Raw genomic sequence first — 25,805 nt, 5'->3', positions numbered from 1 at the left:
TTGATGAACCTAATCATGTATAACAATATAATGAGCTTCTTCATTGTACATAATTATTTTTTTGAAATTAGTTTAAATATAATTACTTCTATATATAAGGTAACTAACTTTTCTACAACTATCCCATTCAGTTCTTCTTGAATGCATCTTCCATGAAACAATATTTTAAAGAATTTATTTTTGATAATATTTTAATTACAATATTAAATAATTATCAGATTTTGTATAAAATTTAAAAAATACTAACACAGAGTAAGTTCCGTGTTGATGAGGTCTGTGTTAGCATAAATAAAAATTAAAGGCATGGAAGTTGCAGGAGAGGGGACAACTTTCCAATTGCTTTCCTTGAACAATAGGAATTACGAATGAAAAGGATTTGGCAAACATAAACCAAAGGAAAAGTATAAATTATTTGGGCCGCGTATACTTTTGGAGTGAAATCCCTTCTGGAATCTATGTGTGACTTTGCGTGAAGAATCCAAATCCTTTTCTTCCATCTCTATCATTGTTCAAACCAAACTTTACTTTTCTTGGTGGGTACCCTCTTCCACTACTTTTCTTTTCATTGCCATTCAGAAAAGTTTAGCAAACTAAAATCAGAATTTTATTAAGTGGGAAAAGAACGATATACACGATCTTCACACAATGAATGATAATTACAAGATTAAGAACACATCAATATTCATGTAAACAAGTTTAGGCAACAACAGTAGATGTTTAAGAAAAGCAGAAGATGCATGCAAGTATGTCATGATTCATTTTGGCGACGTCCTGGAGCAGCAAACCTTGCTGAGAAGCTGTAAGGCATGGCTTCATCTTCACTCTGAGCGCCACTATTGAAGTTGAGATTGTAGCTGTGTTCATCATACTGGAACCTGTTTCTTTGCTGCTTCATCTTCTTCCCATACCCACTTATCTTTCTTATGAAAGTCTTCCACTTGGGACCGGCAATCACTTCTGAAGCCTCCTTTGCCTTCCTTAGCTTCTCCACCACCCATGACTCTCCCTCCCCACTTTGTTCATCAAGTAGCCCTTTACCCTCTTCATCACCTTCTCCCCACCATTTCTTCAAGTCAAAACCTCTGAAGCAGCCACACCCACATCCACTGCTGCTGGCTTCATCGAAATCTTCCATCTCCAATGGCCTTGCCTCGTGAGAAGCCATGTTTTCTGGTTGTGGCGGCTTTTAGAATTGAGAAAATATTTATAGGACGAGAGAGATTGAGGAGGAAAAGTCAAAGAATGTTAGGAGACACGTTTGAACTTTGACTGTGGAAGTTTCCCAGCAAATATCGACTTTCTATTTTTCATACAGAGATTGATTTATCATGATATTGTGTGTGTTTATTAAGTGTTATATTTAAGAGTTGGGTTTTATGAAAGGTGGAAAAAGTGATTAAAATATATACCGATGTGATTTGATGAAAACATTAAAAGTGAAAGATATTTAATTACATAATTTAAGTAGTAAAATATTAAAATAGAAATGGAAAATTATAAACAATTGAGTTTTGTAGAACTTCATCATCAAAACAAAATTTTAAAAAAGAAATGACATGATGAAGTTGAGTTAAAACAAAGCAAAACTAAATAATAAGGAAAGAGTAAACAATCATAATTTATTACTAGCCTCGAAGTGAAGTTATTATTGTAATTAATATTTTAAATGACTTACCAACACGGCGCTATGATCAATCGTGGCAAGAGTAAACACACCTTTGACCAAAACATAAACCTTCCACGCGATATTCACAATGAATGCACGCGATTTAAAAAATAAAGGTACAACTTTTTACAATGTTAACAAGCAATTTCAAAATATTGACAAATTGTTCTCTTTCCTTTCTTTTTCACACTCAAATGACACGTTTCGTGTTGAGGGTTGGAAGTGATAGAAAATATGTAGTAAAAGTAAAAAACTACACTTATTGAAACCCTCGGAGGTAACTATCTGTCTGAACCAATTAAGGAATCATTTCATCCCCTATAATATGGATTAAAAACACAAATTAATGAAAAAATCATTTGTTGAGTTGAGTTTGCACTGGAGAGTGTTGCAGCTGTTGGTTTTGTCCTTTGGGAGAGTTCTGTGCTTTGGGAGAGATCTTGGCCGCTATAGATCGCAATTCACTGGCAATCTCAGTGAAGTTTGGTCTCTCTGATGGCTCTGATGACCAGCACCTCTCCATCAACAATGTCCATTCTGGATCACAATGGTCTGGAATAGGAGGGCGTAAAGTGTTGCTCACTATACCACCTGAATTTTTTTTAGCAACCCCATATGCAAACGATCAATTTAACTTGAACCTATATGATTAAATCACGATTGGATTCAGCAGGAAAGTTACCAATAATAGCACCATAGTGCAAGTCAGCGTAGGGCTCCAATCCGGTCAAGAGTTCCCACATCACGATGCCAAATGAAAATACGTCAACCTAACACGACAAATATAAAAACACAGAACTTGCACTTAGAGGGTGAGAAACTATGAAGTTATCAAAACAAATCAACCATTAGAATTGATTGAGTTAAAGCATATAAACCTTCTCTGAAACAAGGCTGCTGCTTCCGTTAAGCAGTTCTGGAGCCATCCACGGCAGAGTTCCTCTCACCCCACCAGAGATCAGTGTCTGACATTTTACTTTGGACAGACCCAGGTCTCCAACCTGATATCATATGAAAAGTGTAAAAAACAAACCGACTAATGAAGGATCAATCAATCAATTGCACCATGCTACAAGTAGAGCTGTTTTTTGACGCAAAAAAGGAAGTGTGAAGATCTTGCAAAAAATTGAGAGAAAATGATGGTACTAGATCTTGCAAAAAAGGAGCTAGGAGGAAATTCTAAATCATTAAGTGCTGGGGTTACTGATCCAATGCAAATTGATGCCACAGCCAGTACAAGATCTTCTGGTATTATTTTGTTGATGGATCGGTAGTTTGACACAGTAGTCATGTTTTGTAGCTTTGGCTCTCAGATAAAATCTAGGTTTTATAGATTGTTCCTCACATTGAGAGGAAAGATTCATTTGACCATCCCATGATTAAATCCTGACAGAATAGGGGCTGAGTTTCAAAACTTAACAACTGAAGAGAACAAGAACCCTCTTGCTTTTTCGGGAAAAACACAATAAAATTCTTAAAATTTGGTTTTCAGACCTAATTCCGCACACAAAACCTATTTAAAAGGTGAAGACTACTCAAGTTTTATAAGATCTATTTAAGTCATATTTCTAATCAGTATGGAACTAAATCATCACTCTTGAAACTGCATTTAAGATAGTCCCCAAAGAGATCGTAACTAAGGTAGGCTAGAAGTAACTGCAATTTTCAGAGTAAGGTTTTAAACATTAAAGCAATATGGAGATTTCCAACCAAAACGTCACCAAGTATGAAATAAGCCATGAGTATGAAGATGAGCAAGTTAGGTTATTTTAAAAAAAAACACAAACTGTACGCATTTTAAACGCTAATGCAACATACGAATATGCTAATGGCTTATGATATAAAGATAATTTATTCATCAAACCCCAAGAAGGTAAAATTATCCATGCACGGAAACTACCAAGAGAACAGAATCAGCAGACATAAGAGCATCGAAAATATCAATCAGAGAAATTACAGCAGAGCCAAGGAGCCATGACTTTCAATGGTAAACATCATTTTTCCGACGAGAGGCAAAGTGATGCCAACTAGTACGCAATGGATAATCTTGGGTGAAAAGCCAGTCCTACAAATTCATAGGTGAAAGTTATATCCTTAGTTTTAAGTGAGGTGCATCGGCATCTGCAAGTTGATGACCCGTCTTCAAAGGAATACCCATTATTCTCTGTTTTGTGTTCACGATACCCATCCCAAATATTGGAGTGCAAATCTGCAATCACTAATTTCCCTCCAAAAATAATGCTATAGATTTCTAACTAATTTATTACTTTCTACTTTTGCATATTAAGTTTCACTTATGTCATCTGCGATGCACTCATTTAAAACATGGTCTATACAACAAATATAATTATTCAAACAATATATAAGATATGACATGTGTAAGGTACATATCCATATATTGTAAAAATTAAATCATAATATATAATGGTAATTCTGAAATCCAAATTATAAACATACTTCTGGACATTAGTACAAACAAAATAAAGTAATCGGCTTCGTAAATCACTTCTTATTGTCTACAAATAGAAATAATTATCAACCTCATTCATAAAGAGGAATGATTTCTATCCGTAGTTCATCAAGCAACCATTATTACTTGTTTCCATATGTTGCACACTTCTATATCTCATATGGGTATGGATATTCATAACTTAATTTAAAGGCTTGGATACTTGACTAACATTTATAGTTGAACTATCCAAGAGTATTGCCATCAAATACAAATACCCATCGCAAATTAAAGTATCAATGTTTCATAGAAATCACAACATGATGCCAGAATAAACTTTCAGCACAGTCAATTATTACCTATGTCTGGTTAACATATATATATCTAGATCATAGACAAAGTCAATCTAAAAATATCACAAACAATATTTTAGTACTTTTCATGGGTCAAATTCCTTAAATCGGACTAAGGCAGCAAACTGGTCAGTCTATCTGGATCCATCAAGGTAAGCCACTTAAGTATATTCCAAAGACTTTAATCATGGACAGATATTAATATGAACCTAAATCCTGAACATCTATGAAAAAAATGTGCATAATCTAGCATATCTCATACAAAATACTGAATGCATATCTGCCCCACAATAAGATGCAACGGAACACGACTCTTGATATGTCAACATCAGTATAAACCATTTAAACCTTGCATATTGGTCGGTGTGAATCTCGGAGATTAACAAGCAAGTTGTCACTTTTCAAGTCAAAGTGTACTATGTTTTTTCCATGTAGGTACTCCATGCCAAAGGCCACGTCCATTGCAATCAAAAGTCGCTTGCGCTTTTCAAGATTCCTAATATGATAACATTAGCATCAAGCATTTATCAATAAGGAAACATATTAAATCAGGGCAATGCAAACTAATAACTAATAGAAAAAAAAGGAACGTGGCCATGAATATATGCAGAAATTACCTGTCACTCTTCTGCAAGGCATTTCTTAAGGAACCATTAACCATATATTCAGTGACTGTTGCCACAGAACCCCCAGGGCCATCAAGCACAACACCATAGAAAGCTACCACATTTGGATGGTGCAAGTCAGCAAGCTTGATTGCCTCATTCCAGAAGTCACTTCTCTGTTTGATGCATCAACCGAGAATCATTCTGAAGTTAATTCTTAGGTCATGGAAGAGAGTTGGAGAAAATGGAGAACAGAACAATTAAAGAGACACAAACCATGCGCTCTTGCTCTGAAGGCTTTCCAGCAAAACATCTATCAGTAATGCGCTTGATTGCAACATCAGTGCCCCTCCATTTTCCATGATATACGGTCCCAAACGTACCAGAACCAAGTTCTGTCTGTTCTTCAAGATCACAGTTCTTTATAACCTAGTAAAGTTTCCCAACAAGGTGTTAGCTCTGCAGCGCTGACAACATAAAAGCATAAAGGGAAACATGCGAAAGACATCGAACCTGTAATTTTCCAAAACCTGATGCTAGAATGCCACAATTTGTTTTTTCTAGTTGCCTGCTCCAGACCTCCTAAAAGAAGAAAACAAAATAATATCAAAATAGTTCATCGTAGAGGAGGGTGGCATACAGAATTGTTTGATCTTTTTCTGTAATTACAAGGCAAAATATACTACAAGAACTGAGGAATAAGTGGACAAAATCACCTGAGTTGTATGTCCACACTTTACATCCATAAGATTATTTTGAACACTGCCATCCTCAATGTTATCACAGCAGGAAACATCTCTGGAATGCAAGTCAGAATTTGAAGGATTTCTCGAGTGCAAAACAGAGGCAGCTACATTCTCCGCAACAGCTTGAAGTTGTTGGTCTTCTGCTGAACCTTCAATGAAGAAGCCAAGACATAAAGAGTATATGATATGAGATGCATTACATTCTATCAGCAACAAAATAACTTATTTTAGGACTTCAACAATTTACGGACCTTTGGCTGACCGACTATGTTCGAAAGTTAAATTTTGTTTGAAAGACTGATAGAGGCTATCTTCCAACTGTGCTTCTAAACTTTGTTCCCCAAAGCTACCAGTATCCTCAGCAAAGGGATCCTGGCAAGAAAAGGTTTCTTTCTTCAATGCAGCTTTGCTTTGTCTAGCAGGTGGAAAGAAGGTACCATGCTGTATATTCCATGGATCCTGATTACTGAACAGTGAGTTCGGAGTATCCTGCACATCTCCAAATCTGACGGATGGAGATGATGAAGATAGTGCAGCATCTTCTGTGTGGGGGTTTCCAATATTCGGTTGAGGATTTGAGCCGGGAATGCCCCAAATAGGGGGTTGTGTAGCCTCATTGTGTTCCCCTGACCTGGAATTTTGCCTGTATGAAGAAGAACAAGGCAGCACAGCTGCAATATTATTTTGATTTGCATCAGCTATCAACTTTGACCTGCCAAAGTTATCCAGAATCACCTCTCCCTCTACAGATTTATGAGTGCTGTAACCTAAATTATCATTCCCACTGGGTTTATCAGCTGGCAGAAAAGAGTAGTCATTACTTACAAAAGCATCAGAATTGTGTATCTTGAAGGTGTCCATCCTTCCATCAATTGGTTTTAGATGGTCTTGTCTAATCCAATTATGTATCTCATCTGATTTAGAAACAACCCCAGTACGTTCATTAGTATATTCATTTGGAGATCCTTGAACCATACACTCTGAAGTTCGCATAGATCTTCCATCGACCATAGACATATCATTATTCATAGGTTTGTTAATAAGCACATCCTGTTTAACCCAGTTTTCAACTGGTACCATGTGTTGGTGGCCAACATCATCTAGATAAGACAGTGCTGCTGTTCCCATGAGCTCATCATTTGGAGATTGTTTTCTACCTTTCAATTCAATTTTTTCCTGGAAAAATGAGTTCCCGGCATGATTAAATTCTTCCGGCTGTGGCTCAATATTATGAGAAAGCCCAGTGGTCTCAGTATGATGCACTCCATCAGGAGGTTCCAGTTTGCCAACGACCCTGGGTCTGATCCCAGCCCCTTGTTCAGCAATGCCTTCCTTCAACGGCGCCATCGCCACTGGCATAATCATATTTGGTGCTTGAGCTTTTATGTTGTCCTCCATTGGGAAGCTATAGTGACTTGGGGTTGAATCAGGAACAGGACCTGCACCACTACCACGCTCATCCGGAACTACTGGATCAGAATGTGCATGCGGTAGTGTTGTCTGACACATAGAACAGTCCTCGATTCTTCGGAATTTCTCATGATTCGTTACCTGTTGTTGGGGTGATACTCCATCCGAGATAACAACGCGCTCTTGTGAAGGAACCTGAACCCAGCTATAATTGCCTCCAACTATGACAGGTGATACTTGACTCGCTGAAACCTGGTAAGCGTTGTAGCTAGGTTCTGCAGGAAGCTGGATAATCCTTACCCCTGATGTATTTTCATCATGGTATTGATCCAAAAGATGTTGCTGTGATTGCACCAACGGTTGTGGTTGAATAACATTCGGTCTCACACCAGCGTGACAAGATTGTGGAGCCACAGTCATTTGTACCCCGGGGATGACCTGATGATGCAATGCTAAGCCGGGAGTATTATCATGAAACTGCTGTTGCCTCAAGACAGTCCCGGTCTTTCCTACAAGCTGAGGGTTTGTGAACCTCATCTGTGAAGTAACCTGCACATAGTCCGCATGGTTCATAACCTCCTGGCTAGGATCAACACAAGTCTGATAATAAGGTGCAGGGGATGGAACTTCTATTCCAGCTTGCTGCAATCCAAAAGGCTGCTGGGGCAAAACAACAGGGACAGACCTTTCTAACTCAACCTCATTCTGAAAATAAGGGTTGTGGGATGGGGTTGGACCAGCCCTAGCCACAGGCATTGGTATCGAAACCGGTGTACTGGCCTCTGAACTCACTATATTAGCACTTGAGTCGGAGGAAGCTGCTGTCACATAATCTTTAGGTGATGACAAGGGCACCCCAGTGGCATCCCCTTGACCAGTAATTGAACTTTCAAAAGTCTCAGCCCCGCTCAAATCCGAATTCTGGGTTGAAGCAGCACTTGTAACACTCTCCTTCCTATTGATCCCACCACCAAAACCAATCGCATCTGTCGTACCAATCCCATTCACAGCATCAAAATATTTCTGCCCGGTATCCTGAAAGTCCCCCAACTGCATCCCACTAGAAACTTCCGTCTCCGAAACAGAAAACAGAAAAACTCTTAGTTTTGCAGAACCGTCAGAAGATCTATCAACCAACTTATCATACTCTTCCATCATATTCTCAATATCATCGTGACATGACACGGACACCAAGGCATCAAGATCCTCCTCAGGAAGCTGATACTTGATAACCACAGCCTGCCCATAAGTGTCAACCATCTTCTGTACCAAATCATTGAAACTCACATCCTTCCTAACACTGATGATCCGTGTTTGGCCCCCAACATATCTCAACATTCCATCACTAGGCCTAGGCAAAATCTTCCCACCAAAACTGCAGAGAAACTTCACCTTCTTCCCGGACACCGACTCATCACCGCCGCCACCACCCTCATCCCCGCCACCGTGATCGCTTCCACTACAGACCACTCTGCCGCCCCGGACCCCGCCAACACCATAACTAAAACCACTCGCATCATTGCAGGCTTTGTCCAATCCATTACACCCCACAAGCTTCCCCAAACTCAAAGCATTCCCGGCCACGACGCGACTGCCAAAGCTGGAAGCGCCGTAGTTAAACCCATACGCCGCGGCAGGGCTCACGTTGGCATGCGCAATGGGGCGGACGCACCACGTTGTGCCGGCGGAGGCCGCCGGCTGGTAAAAAAGCTCGCCGACAGAATTAGGAGTAGGCGGCGTGAGTGCGGCCGGCGAAATCATCGGCTCCTCCGCTATCGCGGCGGCCACATTCAACGGACGAAGATCCAATGGAACCGAATTCTGATCAAACGCCATGGCTGGAAAAAAAATATAAAAAAAGTCCGAGTCGTGATCGCAAGGAAAGTAATGAATGAGGAATGAATGTTGTCGTGGGAGATTGATTAAGGATTAACGATTAACAATTAATGATTAGTGAATTTGAAGTGGAATTAAAACCCTAGTAAAATTGGGGGGAAATGAGAGCAAAAAAAATAAATTGAAGGTTGTAGCAAGAGTGATGATAGATAGAGAATAAGAGAGAGAAAGAGAAAAAACGGTGAAGTCCCAAAAAAGGAAAAAAATAAGAGGAACGGTCACAAGCGTAAGCCCATTAATCCCTTCTCAGTCTCACTCGCCCCACAAATCAGCCTTCTATTTTGCGAATTTTTATTTATTTTTCTTTATTCTTTTTTCTTTTTTCTTTTTTCTTTTCTTCTTCTTCTATCCCGCTGCTGCTACACCATCGGAAAAAATGGGGAAATTTGCATATTTTCCCGGCAAAACGACAACGTCACAGTCAGAGGAGGAAGGAGACCCGATATTTCATTAAATAATCGCTTTCTTTTATTTAATTCACGTAGTTTATTACGAAACCAAATAAAAATTAATTATTATCATTTTTAATAATAACTAATTATCAATTTTTAATTGCGAGTTTTGAGGGTTATTTTATTCTGTAGGCCAACCCATGGCTAATTACTTGGGCACTTGCTCCCTCCACCGCCACCGAATGCTTCCTGCACCACCCCATACCAATTTTGCCCCTCTCTAAAACGGATGTCAACATCCGTTTCACCTTCAACGGATGTTGACATCCATCCATTCATATATTTTATATTTTAATTTATTTATTTTATTTAAAAAGAAAAAAAAATCTTCAACGGATGTGGCGACATCCGTTAACGGATTGCCACATCCGTTTTAATAATGTTTTTAAAACTATTTGATTATTATTTAAATACTAATATATAAAATAAATTAATAATTATTATTTTATTAAATAAAATAAAATTAATTCATAAATAATTAAATAATAATTTTAAATTAATTAAATAATATTTATATATTAATTTAAAATATAATAAATTAAAAACTAAAAATTTAAAAAGAAAAAACTTCATGTTACGACTGTTTTAATAAATTTTTAAAAACTATTTTATTATTTAAATAATAATACATAAATTAAATTAATAATAATTATTTTATTAAATAAAATAAAATTAATTTATAATTAATTAAATAATAATTTTAACAAAATTAAATAATATTTATATATTAATTTAAAATATAATAAAATAAAAAACTAAAAACTTAAAAAAAAAAAACTTCGTGGATTTAATAAATTTTTAAAAAGTATTTTAATTATTATTTAAAATAATAATATATAAATTAAATTAATAATAATTATTTTATTAAATAAAATAAAATTAATTTATAAATAATTAAGTAATAATTTTAATAAAATAAAATAAAATTAATTTATAAATAATTAAGTAATAGTTTTAAAAAAATTAAATAAAATTTATATATTAATTTAAAAACTTTAAAAAAAAACTTAAAAAAAAAAAAAAAAAAAAAAAAAAAAAAAAAAAAACTAAACGGATGTGGCACATCCGTTGAAGAATTTTTTTCTTCAACGGATGTCGACATCCGTGCAAGAGAAAGGAGGAGGTGTAGGATATTTTAAAATATAAAGGATAGTTTTGGAATTTAAAAAAAAATGTGGTGGTGTAGGGAACAATGTGTGGTGGTGTAGGGAGTAACCCCCGTTACTTGGACCCTTTGGTTTGAGCAATAGAGGAATGGGCCCACCAAATCTTTTTTTCACTACCAAACCAAACTTTCTTCCAATTTTTTTCTTTTTTTATTTTTATTTTCAAGAAAGATTTTTATTTATTTTTCTCACATGAATGAACCAGTTTGGAAGAGAGATTATTGTTTCCAAATTAAATACAGAGCTAAACCGGGCCTTTAATAAAATAAATCCAATTCCTTCTGTTAAAAATGATTTAAATTATATTTAATTGAATATACTTTAAATAAAATAAAAAACGGTTACTTACTAGTATATGAAAAAAAAAATTAAATATATATAAAGAGAGAGACTTATCTATAAAAACTAATTTGATATTAAAAAAAGTTACGTATTAATGTAAAAGGTGGAGTTGGATGTTAACGTATAGGAAATGAATTAAAAATAGAAAGTGTGATGATTTATGTTATAATTCAGAATATTCTATTATTATGTATTATTATGTTTATTTTATAAGATTTGTTTTCTTGGTGAAGAAAATGAAGTGGCAAACTGCAACTGATTTCTTTAAAGAAGGTAAAAAGGTAACCCAACAAGAAAGTCCCATTAAAAGAATATTTGAAACAGTGTTAGTGGTTAAGATAATGACACCTTAAACTTTTTAATAAAGTTTAATTAGAGTTAATATAGAATAGAGATCAAAGTGTTTAGGTAAAAAAGAAAGTGGATAATAAATAATCTTTATTTTCAAACAAAATATGACAAATCAATCTTTTTCTATTACTCTTATGGGTAATGACTTATCTCAAAGGCAATCTTAGGTTCAAATTCATAAAAGTTGTACACTCAATTGAGTCACAACTCATGCTGCTTCTTTATACCAAAATGAAGAAGAAACTAATAAGAAGTATCTTATTAGATTTTGTGGGAATCATAATGCATATACATTGTGATGTGATGTGTCCACATACATTTAAGTGTGCTAAGTTAGTCTTTGATTTTTCTCAACTTGTTAGGTTAAAAGCTAATTTAGTTTAAGTTTTATAATGGGAGTCCAACATCAATTTCTATTGTGAGAAAAATCTCTACAATATATTAGGACAAGATGTGTAATATTATTGTTTTAATTCATTACTAAAAATAGTGAAAATATTTTTGTTCATCTTAACAATTATTCTAATTTTACTTTATTTATTTGGAACATTGCGACACCAGCAAAAAAATATATTGAATGTAACAATGAACATTAATTTCATGTTATTATTTAATAGAAAATTATTAAATATATTTGTGATTTCTAAAGTGTAACATAGATTATATTTATTTATTTTTAAATTTTAAAAACTAAATTATATCAGAATTTGCATTAATAACAAATTTTAATTTTATACAAAATTTAAGAACAAAAATGATGAAATATTGCCTATAAACAAGTGATATTTTAAATACCCTGGTGGCTTTCGGAAGTGGAGATATTTATCATTGCTGTGTTAGATATCTTCATAACCCATGTCTAAGAAAGACACTTATACCTGAAAACTGCAATTGATTATATATTATCATGTTTGCAATCACGTTGAGTTTTTTTTCTTCGTTTTTTTTTTCTTTTTGAGATTTAAAATTATAATCGTTAGTTTTAAAAACATATCTAAAATATTTGAGACCAAACATGGCTATAATTATTAGCTTTATGTTTTCTTTGCCAGTGCAGTTATTAGTTTTATATGGATGCGTTATCATATAAAAGTTACCGGGGTGCAAAAGGAAGCAATCGAGTAATGAAATGAATTTCTTCTGGGCCCAATGAGCATCAAGCTGATAACCCAGAAACCACAAGCCTCTCAAAATATGAAGCTTCTTACAATGCAATGAGAGAAAGAGAGGGAGAGAAAGCATTCGAATGATGAACTGGAAAATATCACTGTTCTTATAGATGGAAATTTAATGAAGAGAAGATGATGTTATTTATTTATAAAATTAATCTATATAAATAATTTTAGTTAAGATAATAACAATAATAATATATTTAGTCTAAATAAAATTATTTTTTTTATAATTTAATATTTATTTATTTACTTTATAAAAACCATCAAAGTCTCTACAACCGCTTGTATTTTTATATAGTTTATAATTATGGGATAATTGTGTATTCACTATTAGGGACCATATGAGTTATAACCGAAACATATAAGTTTATGAAAATTAACTAGTTTATCAACTCGGGTGTTAACAATTGATAATTTGATTGATAAAAAAAGTGTTTTCTAAATTGTATACATTTTTGTTCCATCTTTTTATTATTTGGAACAAGTTAAGAAGTGTACGTTGAACATTTTCCTTGAAGAATACTATCGTGGTTATATTCTTAGATTGTGTCGAAAGAATTACGATTTCCCTAAAAATAATCTCAGTTTTTTTAATAACTACAAAATATTGTGGATTGGTGGGGAAAGCATTTTTCAGGAAAAAAAAATGAAGGAAAAAAATCTTGGAAACCCCAGTCTGGCAAAGTCCCGAAAACCGTTTGCAACAAGAAGAAGACAAAAGAGAATAGTGTCGTCATCTGTCAGAGATTCAGTTAGGAATCCACCATATCTCTGCTTCAGAGTTCACATTGTTTTCTCAAATTTCAATGCACACAAAATATCCAACACTAACAAACAAACCAGTGAGGGTGGGAGTGAAAAAAACACGCCATCATCATCACTTTCGCACTCTTAACCTTTTTATTTTTTTTGCCTTTTTCATGTTCCTCTTCTAGCGTATTGCACTTTTCCGTTGGTGGATCTCACGATGACGTTATCTACAAAAAAGCGAATTAAACAACAGGACAAAAACTATTCCAAAACGACGCCGCAACCGCCGCAACCGCCGCAACCGCCGCTTCGCTTCCTGTCGTCGCATTTCCAGATCTACCGCTGCAACCGCCGATTCACGTTGAGATGGTTACGGTGAGGACTTCGGCGGCGGAGACGCCGGCAATCTGGCGGAGAAGCGCTTGAGTTCGTCGATGGACCTCTCGTCGGAGGCGTCGTCTTCGAAGTTGAGTGCGTAGCTGAGCGCGTCGTATTGGAAGTCAGCGGAGTGGCGGCGGCGGTGGCGGCCACCGATGCGGTTGATGAAGTTGCAGCACTTTTCCTTCAAGTGCGGGAAGGGGAAATCGGAGGTGCGCGGCTTGTTGTGGAGAGATGCGCTTCGAACGATTTTGGGCCTGACGCGCGTGTGAGGGAAGCAGCAGGAGAAACAGAGGGAGAATCTGAGCCTGTTCTTGAAAGAGTGAGGCGATCCAGGTGTGGATTCTTCTTCCGCCATGAAGACGAGCGAGAGAGCGATGAAACTTGTGTAACGCAACGAAGAGAGAATACGAAAGATAACTAAATAGGTGAGAGTGAGGGAAAGAGCGTAGAGAGAAAATTACGAGAAAGGACAGGGAGGTTGCAGAGGGTGGTCACGGGAAAGAAGTGTGCATCTTGGGAAGAGAGACGCACTGACGCGTTTTTTAGGAGGCTATTTACGTCAATTAGTATATGGAAACATCGTATTCTTGACTATCAGAAATTGGTATGAGATTGCATTTGCATAATCATAACGTTTATCCAACACTTGTCTATAGCGGAAAAGCTTTTTTCTTTTCGCCTTTATACTCTTTTATACCCATTTTCCTTTTAAGATTCTTTTTCTGTCAGAACAACCTTTTTCTTATTGAAAAGGTTGATGTCTCTCTACTCTGACACCATTTCCAATGGGCTGTTGGCCAAAACTATAAAATTTAATACTTAATTATTGTAAGTATACTAACAATTTGGATTTTGAGAATAAAATATTATTATAATATAACAATTAAATATGAGAACAGATCAAATTAAAAAAACTTATTTAAAATATAATTAATATTAAATACGACTTCAAAACTATCATTTTTCTAAGGATGAGACAACAATATTAAATTATATATATACATTTGTTATATTAATTATAATAATTAAATATATAAATTTTGAATATATTATTTCAGTATAGTTGTAACATCCAAAAATATAATATTATACTATATAAAAAAGTCATCACAAGTCAATATTAAAAAGAACATTTATCAAAGATGAAAAATAAAGTAAGATTTATTGTCCTCCAAAATAACTATAACAACCACTTTATTAACAAAATGGTGATAACAAAAACTATACACAAGATAACTAACTAAGAATGTTATATGTCAGTTGCTCCTCCATATCATGATTGCTTAATGAAGACCTCATTACCTTCTGTTCACATCTACCGGATGATCATCGCCAATAAGAGAAACAAAGAACATACAACGAAATCATAAACAAAAGGATAAACTACATATAAAAAGATTCATACAATATTATAATATATGAAATGCCATAAGTAAATCACATATAAGAAACAACTCCAAACATCCTAAACATGTTAAGACTTAGATTGGACTGTCCGGACTTAGAATGATTGTCGAGCTATGGTGGGTTGTGCATTTGTGGTGGTCTCTACTGCTTTGCAAAGTCATTGTCAATGGGGTTCACCTTACCACAATCACAAGGTTAGTCTGTTCCACGCCTCTGATCATACTGGAAGCACCCAAGACTAAGACATTCTGCTACTCTTCACCACAAGTGTCAATCTTCTGTACTTGAGAATGAAAGACCATTACAGTTTTAAGATAATCCACAAGACTAAGCTCCCTACATTCATTCTAAACATACTTGAATCTCACCAAGAAGTTTCACCTTGGAACTTACTTTCATAACTTTGAAACCATACTAAAAACCATATACTTTCACATTGAATCCCAAAAAAAATTATTACTAACTATATAATAACAAGTAAACTTTTACACCATTAAAAGAATCAAAACATGCCTCAAGATTATCAGAGAACTAAGCTAAATTGAATAAAAACAATTCTTGGATTAGTCTCTCAGCGCACCAAACTCGCTAGGCGACCACAAAAACAATGAGCCAAACTCTTTCACTTCTCGCTCAACGACCACTCTCGTTGTGCGAGCATAGAGACAATGAGTCAAGCTCCCTCACCTCTCGCTTAGTGACCACTCTCGTTACTCGACAACAAAAACATTGGTTTAATCTCTCTCACCTCTCGGTCAGCGACCACTTTCACTGTGCGACAACAAAAACAGTGGTCCAAGCTCCCTTACATCTCGCTCAACGACCACTCTCGCTGTGCAAACACAAAGACAGTGAACCAAACTCTCTCGCCTCTAGCTCAACGACCATTCTCGTTGTTCAACACAAAGACAGTGAGCCAAGCTCCCTCACCTCTTGCTCAGCAACCACTCTCGCTCAACGAGACTTCATAATTTTGCTGCACCAAACTGCATAATTTGCACCCCTTAACCACTTTGAACCTATTTTACACATATTTTCCAACTTCTAATGCTCCTAGATCGTATTATACACTAAAATGGACTTAAACTATTGTATCTAAACTGACCTAAACTCATTTTAAAGTGATTGCTCACAACATTCCAAGCTAAAATTAACCGAAAACTCATTTTATAAACCCAAGTTGAATTCTACTAGTTATAGTTTGTTTTTAAACAACTTAGGAACTCCAACAAATCCTAAATGACTTACTAACACCAACCAAAATGACCATTTATGCACATAACCCAAAATTCAACTGTTCACTAGTTCAAACCCCCTTTAATCTAGTTCTAAACCCAACTTAACTCTATTTATCATCTACCAAACATTCTTACATCAAATTTCCTCCATTTCAATATTCAAACAAGTCATAAAACATCCCATAACAGACCCCAAATACCTCAAACCAATTTTTCATCCCTCTCTTACAGCTTCATTACCTAAAACCTCATTTTTCCTTCAAAACACCACCAAAACTCCTAAGTTCTCAACTCTTTATCCCTTAAACTTCACAACACACGTTCTAAACATAATTTTAACACATTAACATTCAATTTTAATCCAAATCATCATTCAATACAATTCATAGCAGCATTTCATCACCACGTACTCAAAATGCTCAATTAATTAAGTTAAAACTAGCACAAAACAAAATTTCCACCTAAATCAGTTTAATACTCATAAAATCTTCAAACTTGCACCACAAACATCAACTAAAGAAAAATCTAGCTTCCCTTACCTCTAGAAAACTTCTACCGGTCTAGAAAACTTTTACCAGTCTAGAAATCTCCAACCGTTGCTTCCACCGCAAGGAACTTCTAGAAAACCTACAAATCACCTATTGGTGATTGAAGACAAACCTTAGAACCTTAATGGAACCAAGAATCAAGGAAAATAATTTCTTGACACATGCAAAATAGAATCCCTTTGCATGATCATGAACCCTAAAAATACCAAAGAAAGGAGTACAAACTTACTTGCCCTAAACAGAGAATTGATTGGGTAGATAGGTAGACCTTGACGCCGTGATCATCTAGGCACCTCCTGATCGTCAAACAAATGATCAATGAGTTAGAACGCTAAGAGATATGTGAGAGAAAACAAAGAGAACTAGTTTTAGAGAGATAAAGTGTATTTTAAGTAATGAGACGAGTTTAGAAAATTATATTTATATTATGAAATTATTTGATAATAAAGTACTCGATCTCATTATTTTAATACAACTATCAACTCTAATACTCTAATTTGTGGTTAAGATCCGTCATTAATTATAATTATTAAAAAAATTATAGTCATTAATTATAATTATTAAAAAAATTATAGTTGTATCACACAATTTGTTATTAAACCTCTTTTTGTTTTTTTTTAATAAGTAGCAAACCTTTGTAATATGATATATAAAAAAATCATTACTCAATACATAATATTTTGTTTAAAACTTTTTAAATTATAAAAAAAAAGATATTTAACCGGAGATAGAGCGAAAACTGTTTTTTGAGTAACATTTATTCATCATTGTCTTTAACAACTAATAAGTGACATTCTTGTAAGATTTGCAACTTGAAAATAATAAGTTCATCTTGAAGTAATTAAATAATACAACACGCTTTAAAAACCATACTACCAAAAGGAAAATTAGAAAGTTATTCCATTATTTATCACATGATTAATTTTTCAACATTGAAGCAAGAAAACACCCTTATTTAAATGCTCTCATATTTTTAGAAGAGTATCGACTTTTATCAATACTCTTCTATGTGGATCAATCAAAACATCAAGGAGTTTCTTCAATTTAGGAATGTTTATTTTTTCAATCCGTACATCAAATACTAAAATTTAAACTTGTTTGAAGTATAATTTTAAAAAATTATATTAGAAATTATTGATTCGTATATAGACTTATTTATGTTGGATTTTTTTAGAAGAAAAACATTAGGGAGATTGATAATAAAGATTTATGAACAAACTCATTTAAAAATATATGACTCCAATTTCATTTTAATTAAACACAATGAGTTCATGAGTTTTATAATTATATTGTTTATATTCAATGTGAGATTTTATAATTCAAAAATATTTTTTATATACAGAATTCATAAATTTAGAACTTTTTACGTATTTTATATCTTATTCATATAAATCGGTTAGTAAGATGAATTATTAATTTTAATATCACTTATTAAGTATTTTGACAAACATAAGAAAAATTCAATACCAATAAATCATAAATAAAAAACTCATATAAGAAGTCATGATATCACATTCAACCCAAAAGTTTATACTTTATAAATTTGTATACTTACATCTTATTCATTTTTAATTATTTGTAATGCGGATTTCCTAATCTTGAATCCTTAATAGTTTCTTAATGTCTTATTCGAACAAGCTAACTTTATTAGTTTCATTGTTAAAATGATAAATTCATATAATATTAAATGTGTTAATAACCAATAAAATGTTAAGAATCAATTACACAGAGAGTGAAATGTGAACATACATAAATAAAAAATGTGTACCTTTATCGTCAAAATCTTGAAACAAATCTTATTCATCCGTTTCGTCTCTGTAAATTTAAATCTTAATATTTTTTTTATAAATGAAAATGGGGAAAAGATTTAATATTGTTTACTTTTAATAAATGATTAAAATATCTGCTTAAACATACATAACCATTTAAAAATGAATAATATTATTTAATATATTATAACTTTTTATTCTCAATATGAAACATTGAAAAGGGATATGGTAGATTTTGAGATACTGACTCAATAACTTTTGTGCTTCGAAATTCATGTTTTATATTCTGAAAAGAAGATTAAAATAATGTCATGGAATGTATAGAAACTCTAACCTATCTTTTTAATGAAAAAAATAGTTATATTGCTAATAATTTGTTAGCAATATAAGATTTGTATTTAGTCCTCACCAAACTTGATGATTTGTTATTTAATGATGATTTGTATTTTGAATGATAAAATAAGATGCAATGGAATGCTTTAAACCAAAATGATAGAAAGAAGTCTCCTTTATTTCCATAGAAGTTCCAAAAACAAAAATCCATTTATAAAACAAAATTATTAACCGTTTATCATACTAAAAATTATCGATAATTAAAAAAATTCATTATTAATTACTGATAACCTAATTCCTTGAATAGAATTTGTCTACAGATATTATGATTTTTTTTTCATTTTATTTTTCTTGTTATTTTTCTTCTCATTTTTTATTTTCTTTCTCTTCTTTCACAGTTATTTGTCATCATCACTATTGTTTATAGTTGTTGTTATCACTGTTGTTGCTATGTTTACTATCTTTGGCTCATCATCCTTCTGATATTCTTTTTCCTTCTCTACATCCTTCTTTTATTCTCACTATTTTTATTTTATTTATAACACATTTCATTTTAAATTTTACAGAAAAACTTACATTATTTTATGGATATTTTTTTTAAAATTCAATAATCTACCAACAATATTTTGAAAATTTCAATTTCTGACAAATTTTAAAATAATTCATTATCAATTGATTTACGAATTATAATTAAAGCTAAAAAATAACTTTAAATATATTTTACTAAAAACATTTACTAATAAAAATATTCATTAATAATAAAAATTCTACATTATTAACCAATTTTATTCAATAAATTTATTATTGATCGAAATATTTAGCGTGTACTGAAATTTTAAAATTTATTTATAAAATCTACTTTAGCAACTAATTTTGTTTTCATTAATAAATATTATTTTACCGATATAACTTTTTTTATTTAAAAATTTCGTTTGTAATATAGTATTCTTTTATAGTATTAATTGACTTTCTATATTCAATAACTATAATTAATAATAACAAAATATATAAAATAATAATAATAATAATATACCAAATGTTTTCATGCAAGTTTGTTTATCTTATATCTCCATATATTTTCTTAAACAGTAAATAAATAACACTTAGAATATTTTGAATTATGAAAAATACAAAAATAAAATAAAATTTTAAATAAATAATTAGATGTCTACAAATATAATAGTTTAAATAAAAAACAATATATTAGATAACTCATACTAAATTTATGAATAAAGATTCTAATAAATTCATAAAATTATGTCAAACCATAGAAACATTATTTAAATAATAAATTTATATAATTATATAAATATATGTAAGTTACATAAATTATAAAAAATATTTAACATTATATAAAATTGTATAAAACTACACGTATATATGTTACAAAATGGTATAAAATTATAAATTTTTCAAAGATTATATAAAATAAGAAAATTATAAAAATTACAAGGTTATATAAAATATACTATTTATATGATTTAAAACAATATTATCATTTACAAAAATTTAAAATATATTAATCTATTATTAGTTTGCAACTACATAGAAATATATTAATTAATAAAATTATGTAAAATTAAAAAAATTATAAATTAGAGGATGATATAAAAGTGTATTATTTAAATGATAAATTTATTTTAAATATATTTTTCACATGTAAGATCTTTAAAATGTTGGAGAAAAAATAATTCAAGAGAAATTCCATTATTAATATATTTTTATATAATATTACGATTCTTTGAAGATTAGACTTAATACGAACTAATTATCATTAATATTGTTTAGTTGATTTATCTTATAACCCAGTAGATCAGTAATGAACATGAAATTTTCTTTATATTTTCATTGACAAGAGGTTTTGAAATATAGAAATTTAAACCTGATTCGTGAGGAAATGAAATCTAACTCAAAAGTACTCAGTTTATAGTGGGCCTAATGGGCCTAATTTTCGAAAATAATTTGATTTAAGACTGAACCATATTATTTAGCCCAAATGTAATTCATAGGCTTTCTTTTATTTTTTTTTCTCATTCAAGATAAAAATATTTGGACAAACGCAATATAGTTATTATAAATTAGGGGTGGTAAAATGTTAGGTGAGAAAAAGTTAATTTACTTTTACCAAATTACCAGTGCATTCTAGTGGTTAGAAGAAACTTCTTTTATCTTCAATTTAGATTCTGGATTGAGAAATAATAAAAGTTAAAATAGGATTTTTTTTAATCAATTTTCTATATGATGTCACTTTTGTATTCTTTTTTTATACAACTAATTTAATTGTATTTATTATCACTATTACAAAGAGTTATAGTAAACCTATCATATTTTAGATTCTTCTCTCAAGTTATTGGATCTCTTTTAACATTTTTTTTTTTGTAATTAAATCTCATTTCATTGTTAAACATACTCTAATCCAATTCATGCTATCAACAATGCAGTTTTACTGACTAAAATATATGTCTAGCTACCTCCATCTAGCTATTCCATATTGAAAGTCTCTTCAATAAATATTTCTTTTAATGTATTATTATTTTAACTTCACCTAAAATTGTTTCAACTTCTATTTAGTATTTCAATTTACATTAATTAAAATCTTGTAAAAGCACAACTTTTTAGAATTTTTTTTCTTAAAAAAAATCACACAACTTATTTATCAAATAGTAACCATTTATAAATAATTAATATTGCATTATCTTAGTCCAGTTAGGTGAACAGCACATATATTGAAGCTACCAGGAAAGTTCGAGGACAGCGGTTTGTGGTTTCCTAGAAACTTACGAAACCCCATTTTGTATTTATTATTATTAATAAGATTTGACGAGAAGTGAAGAAAGAGAGAAGTTGTTTGACAGCATTGTTGCAATCGAAATCATGTCTGGCATGCTTCCAGGAGTTGAAAGTGCTCGAAGAAGACGATTGCATAGCAACAGTTCTTCTCGTGATTTCATCAGTGGTTCCTCTCTGTGTTTGTATGCTAACAGGAAACTCCGATCTCCTCCTTCTTCCTCTCTATTGGTTCGTATCACTTTTATTTCTTAATTTTCATATTTTTTCCCCTCTCTGTCTGTGTTTAATGGGATGTGATGTTTGAATTGAATCAGGAAAGAAACACGGTGAATCAGGCCGACCCAGATGAAAATCTGGGAGTAGCAGCACTGGAAGCCAAGCGCAGATTAGATCAGAGGTTTGCAGCATATCTCACAACAGAAAACACATCACAAAGCAAAAGCCTTTTTGGATACTTTGTCCGAGCAACTCAAAGCAAATTAAGATGAAATTTATTTTTTTTAGTTTCTGAGATTGTTATTAGTCTAAGTAATTAAGAGAAAAAACAAATTATCCAACAATATGTGAAGATGTTGTACCACTTCTTAGATTGGATCAGCAAGGAAGTTGATTGCATCAAATTTATGCTGTGTTATTTGTTTTTATGTTCGAGATGCTGCTTCACATGGTTGAAAAATATGGGTTTGATAGTTTCTATATAGGTTTTTTATCAGATGGAACTCACTATTCAATTTATTTATCATTGTTCCAGAAAAAAAATACTTCTATCACATAAATTTTTATGAGTAAAAGTATAATGTTTTTATAGAGAACAATGAAAAAAAAAAGGATAAATGAAAGATGTAAAATATTTTAAAAAAATTAGGGGGATCAAGGATAATTTTGTTCAAATTAGAACAATTATAAAATACAATTATTCACAATCCTTAATAATTAAAATTATGAGATTATATAATTAATAGATATAATTATGAGATTATACTTATCCTCATTTTTATCCATTCCTTTATTCAAATAATGGAACATTTAAAGATGAATTATAAGAGTTACATAAGATTTTGGTATTTATAAATTTGATTTCTATTCAGATTAGTACTTTCAAAATAAGTTTATCATATTTTATTTTAATATTTAAAAGATATATTAATTTAATCATAACTTTGTTATTTTTTAAATGAATTTTCCATAAGTAATACAAAAGTTTTACTGATGTGTAATATTTTAAAAATAGTGGAGTTATTTTCAAGACCAAATCAATATATTTATTAATGACCAAAACAAAAGTTTTATTAAAAGACACCCACACAAATAATTTCTCATATTCATTGATAATTATATTATGTTTCTTACATGTATAAAGAATGCACATATATATTTTCATGAAGCAGTCAACAAAAGTTGTGTTACATTTCATAAATTTTGAATAAAAAAAATGTCAACAAAAAGGAAAAGATAGAAACAGTAAAAAAATTGATTAAATTCTGTATAAAAATTAATTTTTTTTTTCAGTGAAACAATGTAAAAAATAACTTGTTTTTCATTCCATTATGAAAAGGAAAATAATAATTAATGAAAACAGCTTGGGACTAGTCACATGCATAGGGAGTTTCTTCCACATTCCAACGGCTAGTTTGTAATTGTAGCATGAAGTGGCTGTTTATAGTATTCTTCGAAAATTCAAAATATGACGAATTCATAATTTCAGACACCTTCTTCAACTTCTACAAAACTAAAAACATCATCACTCTTTTGCCACAAAAGTCACATTCTCTGTTCAGAGACTTTCTTCTAACTTCATCAATCCATAATGGTGTACTCCTATTACACGCCCACCAACTACTCAACCCTCCATGACTCCATCACCTCGCTCTGTAAGACCATTCTCCCTTTCAGCTTCAAGAAACGACCATTACCTGCCGCAGAACACAAATTGTCCAAGCTGCAATCAGACAGCCTTAAATGGCAGCAAGACTCTTTCCACCAGGTCTTAAACTTGATGGGTCTCCACAAAGAAGGCATCGTGGCTGAATCTGAGGTCTCTGCCTTCAGAATTCACTTGCTAGACACCCTCATTGTTTCTCCTCCAGAACAAGAACACCCTGTTATACTAAGAGACAAGCTTCTCTTTCTCCAGGTCAGTTTGAATCAGAGTAATTTTTCGATGAAAGAAAGCAAATATTTGGATCTTTTTTAGTTTGGATTCATGGTAGATGATTTAGTATCAGGTTTAGAGTGGTTTTAAGTAAATGTTCGCATGTTTGATTTTGTGTTGAACAGTTGATTATAGATCTAGAATTGATTTTGAATGAAATAGTTTAGGTAATTATTTGGTTTATATGAAACACTAAAACATGCATTTTTACAAAGTTAAAATTCACTATCAATATTGCAAAATGTTTGTTGAAACTTGGATTTTTCTGTCACAAGGAACTTCTGTATGCGAAGTGCATTTCTGAAGAGGAATACCATTCTTCTAAGAGGCCATTGCTTCAGAGGCTGGCGGCTCAAGGAGCTCAGATTGAAGCCAGGGATGTGATAGTGGCAAAGACTAAGGAGTCAAAAGAGAATTTGGAAGAAGAGTGGTCGGTGATTGACTTGAAGGATGAGAAATGCTCTGTGAACAAAGAGAATTTGGGTTGTAAGAGCAGATCTAATCAGGGATCATCGATGAAGCAGATTAAAGGAGCTGCCTCGGTTTTTGGCTTTGGCAGAGCTGGGAAAAATGGGACAGAAAAGAGCATATTTGATTCACCTTCTTTGTCTGCAAAAAATGAAAACCCTTTCTGGGATGGTCAAACAAAGGGAGCACAGAGTGAAGGAGGTTCAATTCTTATGGAGGAAAGTGAGCCTCCAGAAGCAGTTAAGGAGAGTAGTGGTTTGGAGAAGTTAAAGAGGAAACCATTTAGGTCTTTGTTTCATAAGGAGCAAAGAGAGACACATGGTGGTGGTGGTGCTGAGCAAGATCAAAGATCAGGGAAATCAGTCAAAAAGCAATGGGGATTTGAAGGATTCAAGAAATGGAAGAGAAATGAGTCAGAAGATGAGACATGTTCTTTGTCACATAATGAAAGGTCAGATAATGAGGCCTTTTCAGGTCCCTTTGCAAAGGGATTTGGGGAGGGACCTGACACCAAGTTAATGAAGAAGAAGTTGCATTCTGATGGTTCTCCATCTGATTTTTTCATAGATAAGGTCTCACAATCCTCTTCCCATCCTTTCAATCCATGAATCTCATTTCCTTATTCAGTTGATTTGAGGCATGTAATGCAAAATCTTTTGTACACCATAAACAGGTTTTGGGAGACAAGATAAAAAAGGAGTTGTCTAGAATTCAAACAGAACTCAGCAGCACAAACCCACATCTTAAATTTTCGTTAGTACAATCTCATATGTATTTCATTTTTCTTAGCTTTTTGTTAATATGAAACTTGACAAGTTACTTGTACAAACAGGAATGATCAGATTGAAGCAATTTCAACCAGAATTCCAGTGGACAAGGCTGAGTTGAAAAACTACTTTCCCAAGTGAGTCAACAACACAAACCCCTCTTCGTATACGTTGAAAACGTTGAATTTTCAGCACTGGATAACTTGTTTTTATGTAATTTTTGAAATTGAAGATCTTGGTGTGACCGATATGGTGATGTTGTGCTGGACGTTGTGAAGAAAGAATTCAAAGACCATGTTGCGGAAATGGAGAACATGCGCAACGTTGCTAGAGAACGACACAGCAACTCTAGGCGCTGGACAACAACAACATTTGACAATGACGAAAACATTCACCCAAACCCTTTTGGGCACCGTGAAAACTCAGTTCGTTGCAGTAACATCAATCCATTTTCTCATGGTTTTGCTTAGTTTAAGGTCTGGATCATGCTTCCTCTCTACGAAGCTCGTCCGTACAGTATCCGTTGTATTTCAGACAAAAAAACCTATAATTTGTAATTACTGTCTCTATTATCGATAACCTACTTTCAGCCAA

At 32.6% G+C, this 25,805-nt stretch overlaps 4 protein-coding genes across 5 annotated transcripts; 2 read left to right on the top strand and 2 right to left on the bottom strand.

Moving 5' to 3' along the window:
* Nucleotides 1-581: 581 nt before the first annotated feature.
* Nucleotides 582-1,308, bottom strand: LOC108338043 (uncharacterized). Its single transcript, XM_017574705.2, has one exon. The coding sequence runs from the start codon at nt 1,163-1,165 to the stop codon at nt 749-751; it is 417 nt and encodes a 138-aa protein (XP_017430194.1). The 5' UTR covers nt 1,166-1,308; the 3' UTR covers nt 582-748.
* A 513-nt stretch (nt 1,309-1,821) lies between these two features.
* On the bottom strand, nt 1,822-9,582 carry LOC108345630 (uncharacterized). 2 transcript variants are annotated; one of them, XM_017584267.2, is made up of 9 exons: nt 6,071-9,580; nt 5,790-5,968; nt 5,587-5,655; nt 5,350-5,502; nt 5,086-5,249; nt 4,817-4,964; nt 2,545-2,667; nt 2,349-2,436; nt 1,822-2,257 (listed from the first exon to the last, which is right to left on the bottom strand). In XM_017584267.2, exons 1-9 carry the CDS (start codon nt 9,063-9,065, stop codon nt 2,022-2,024), a joined length of 4,155 nt encoding a protein of 1,384 aa, XP_017439756.1. In that variant the 5' UTR covers nt 9,066-9,580; the 3' UTR covers nt 1,822-2,021. The 2 variants fall into 2 exon arrangements, with proteins under 2 accessions (XP_017439756.1, XP_052733162.1); XM_052877202.1 differs by lacking the exons at nt 1,822-2,257; nt 2,349-2,436 and adding an exon at nt 3,624-3,731 and having other exon boundaries at nt 6,071-9,582.
* Nucleotides 9,583-21,781: 12,199 nt separating this feature from the next.
* LOC108339141 (uncharacterized) lies at nt 21,782-22,444 on the top strand. Its single transcript, XM_017576287.2, has 2 exons — nt 21,782-22,052; nt 22,139-22,444. The coding sequence occupies exons 1-2, from the start codon at nt 21,909-21,911 to the stop codon at nt 22,310-22,312; spliced, it is 318 nt and encodes a 105-aa protein (XP_017431776.1). The 5' UTR covers nt 21,782-21,908; the 3' UTR covers nt 22,313-22,444.
* An 850-nt stretch (nt 22,445-23,294) lies between these two features.
* LOC108323995 (uncharacterized) lies at nt 23,295-25,803 on the top strand. The gene is made up of 5 exons (XM_017556776.2): nt 23,295-23,958; nt 24,252-25,016; nt 25,118-25,197; nt 25,277-25,348; nt 25,444-25,803. The coding sequence occupies exons 1-5, from the start codon at nt 23,632-23,634 to the stop codon at nt 25,679-25,681; spliced, it is 1,482 nt and encodes a 493-aa protein (XP_017412265.1). The 5' UTR covers nt 23,295-23,631; the 3' UTR covers nt 25,682-25,803.
* The last annotated feature ends 2 nt before the right edge of the window (nt 25,804-25,805 follow it).

The sequence above is a fragment of the Vigna angularis genome, chromosome 1 (genome assembly GCF_016808095.1).
Source record: "Vigna angularis cultivar LongXiaoDou No.4 chromosome 1, ASM1680809v1, whole genome shotgun sequence".
Taxonomy (NCBI): Eukaryota; Viridiplantae; Streptophyta; class Magnoliopsida; order Fabales; family Fabaceae; genus Vigna; species Vigna angularis.
The sequence above is the reverse complement of the archived record's forward strand: the minus strand, read 5'-3'. Positions and strand labels throughout refer to the sequence as shown.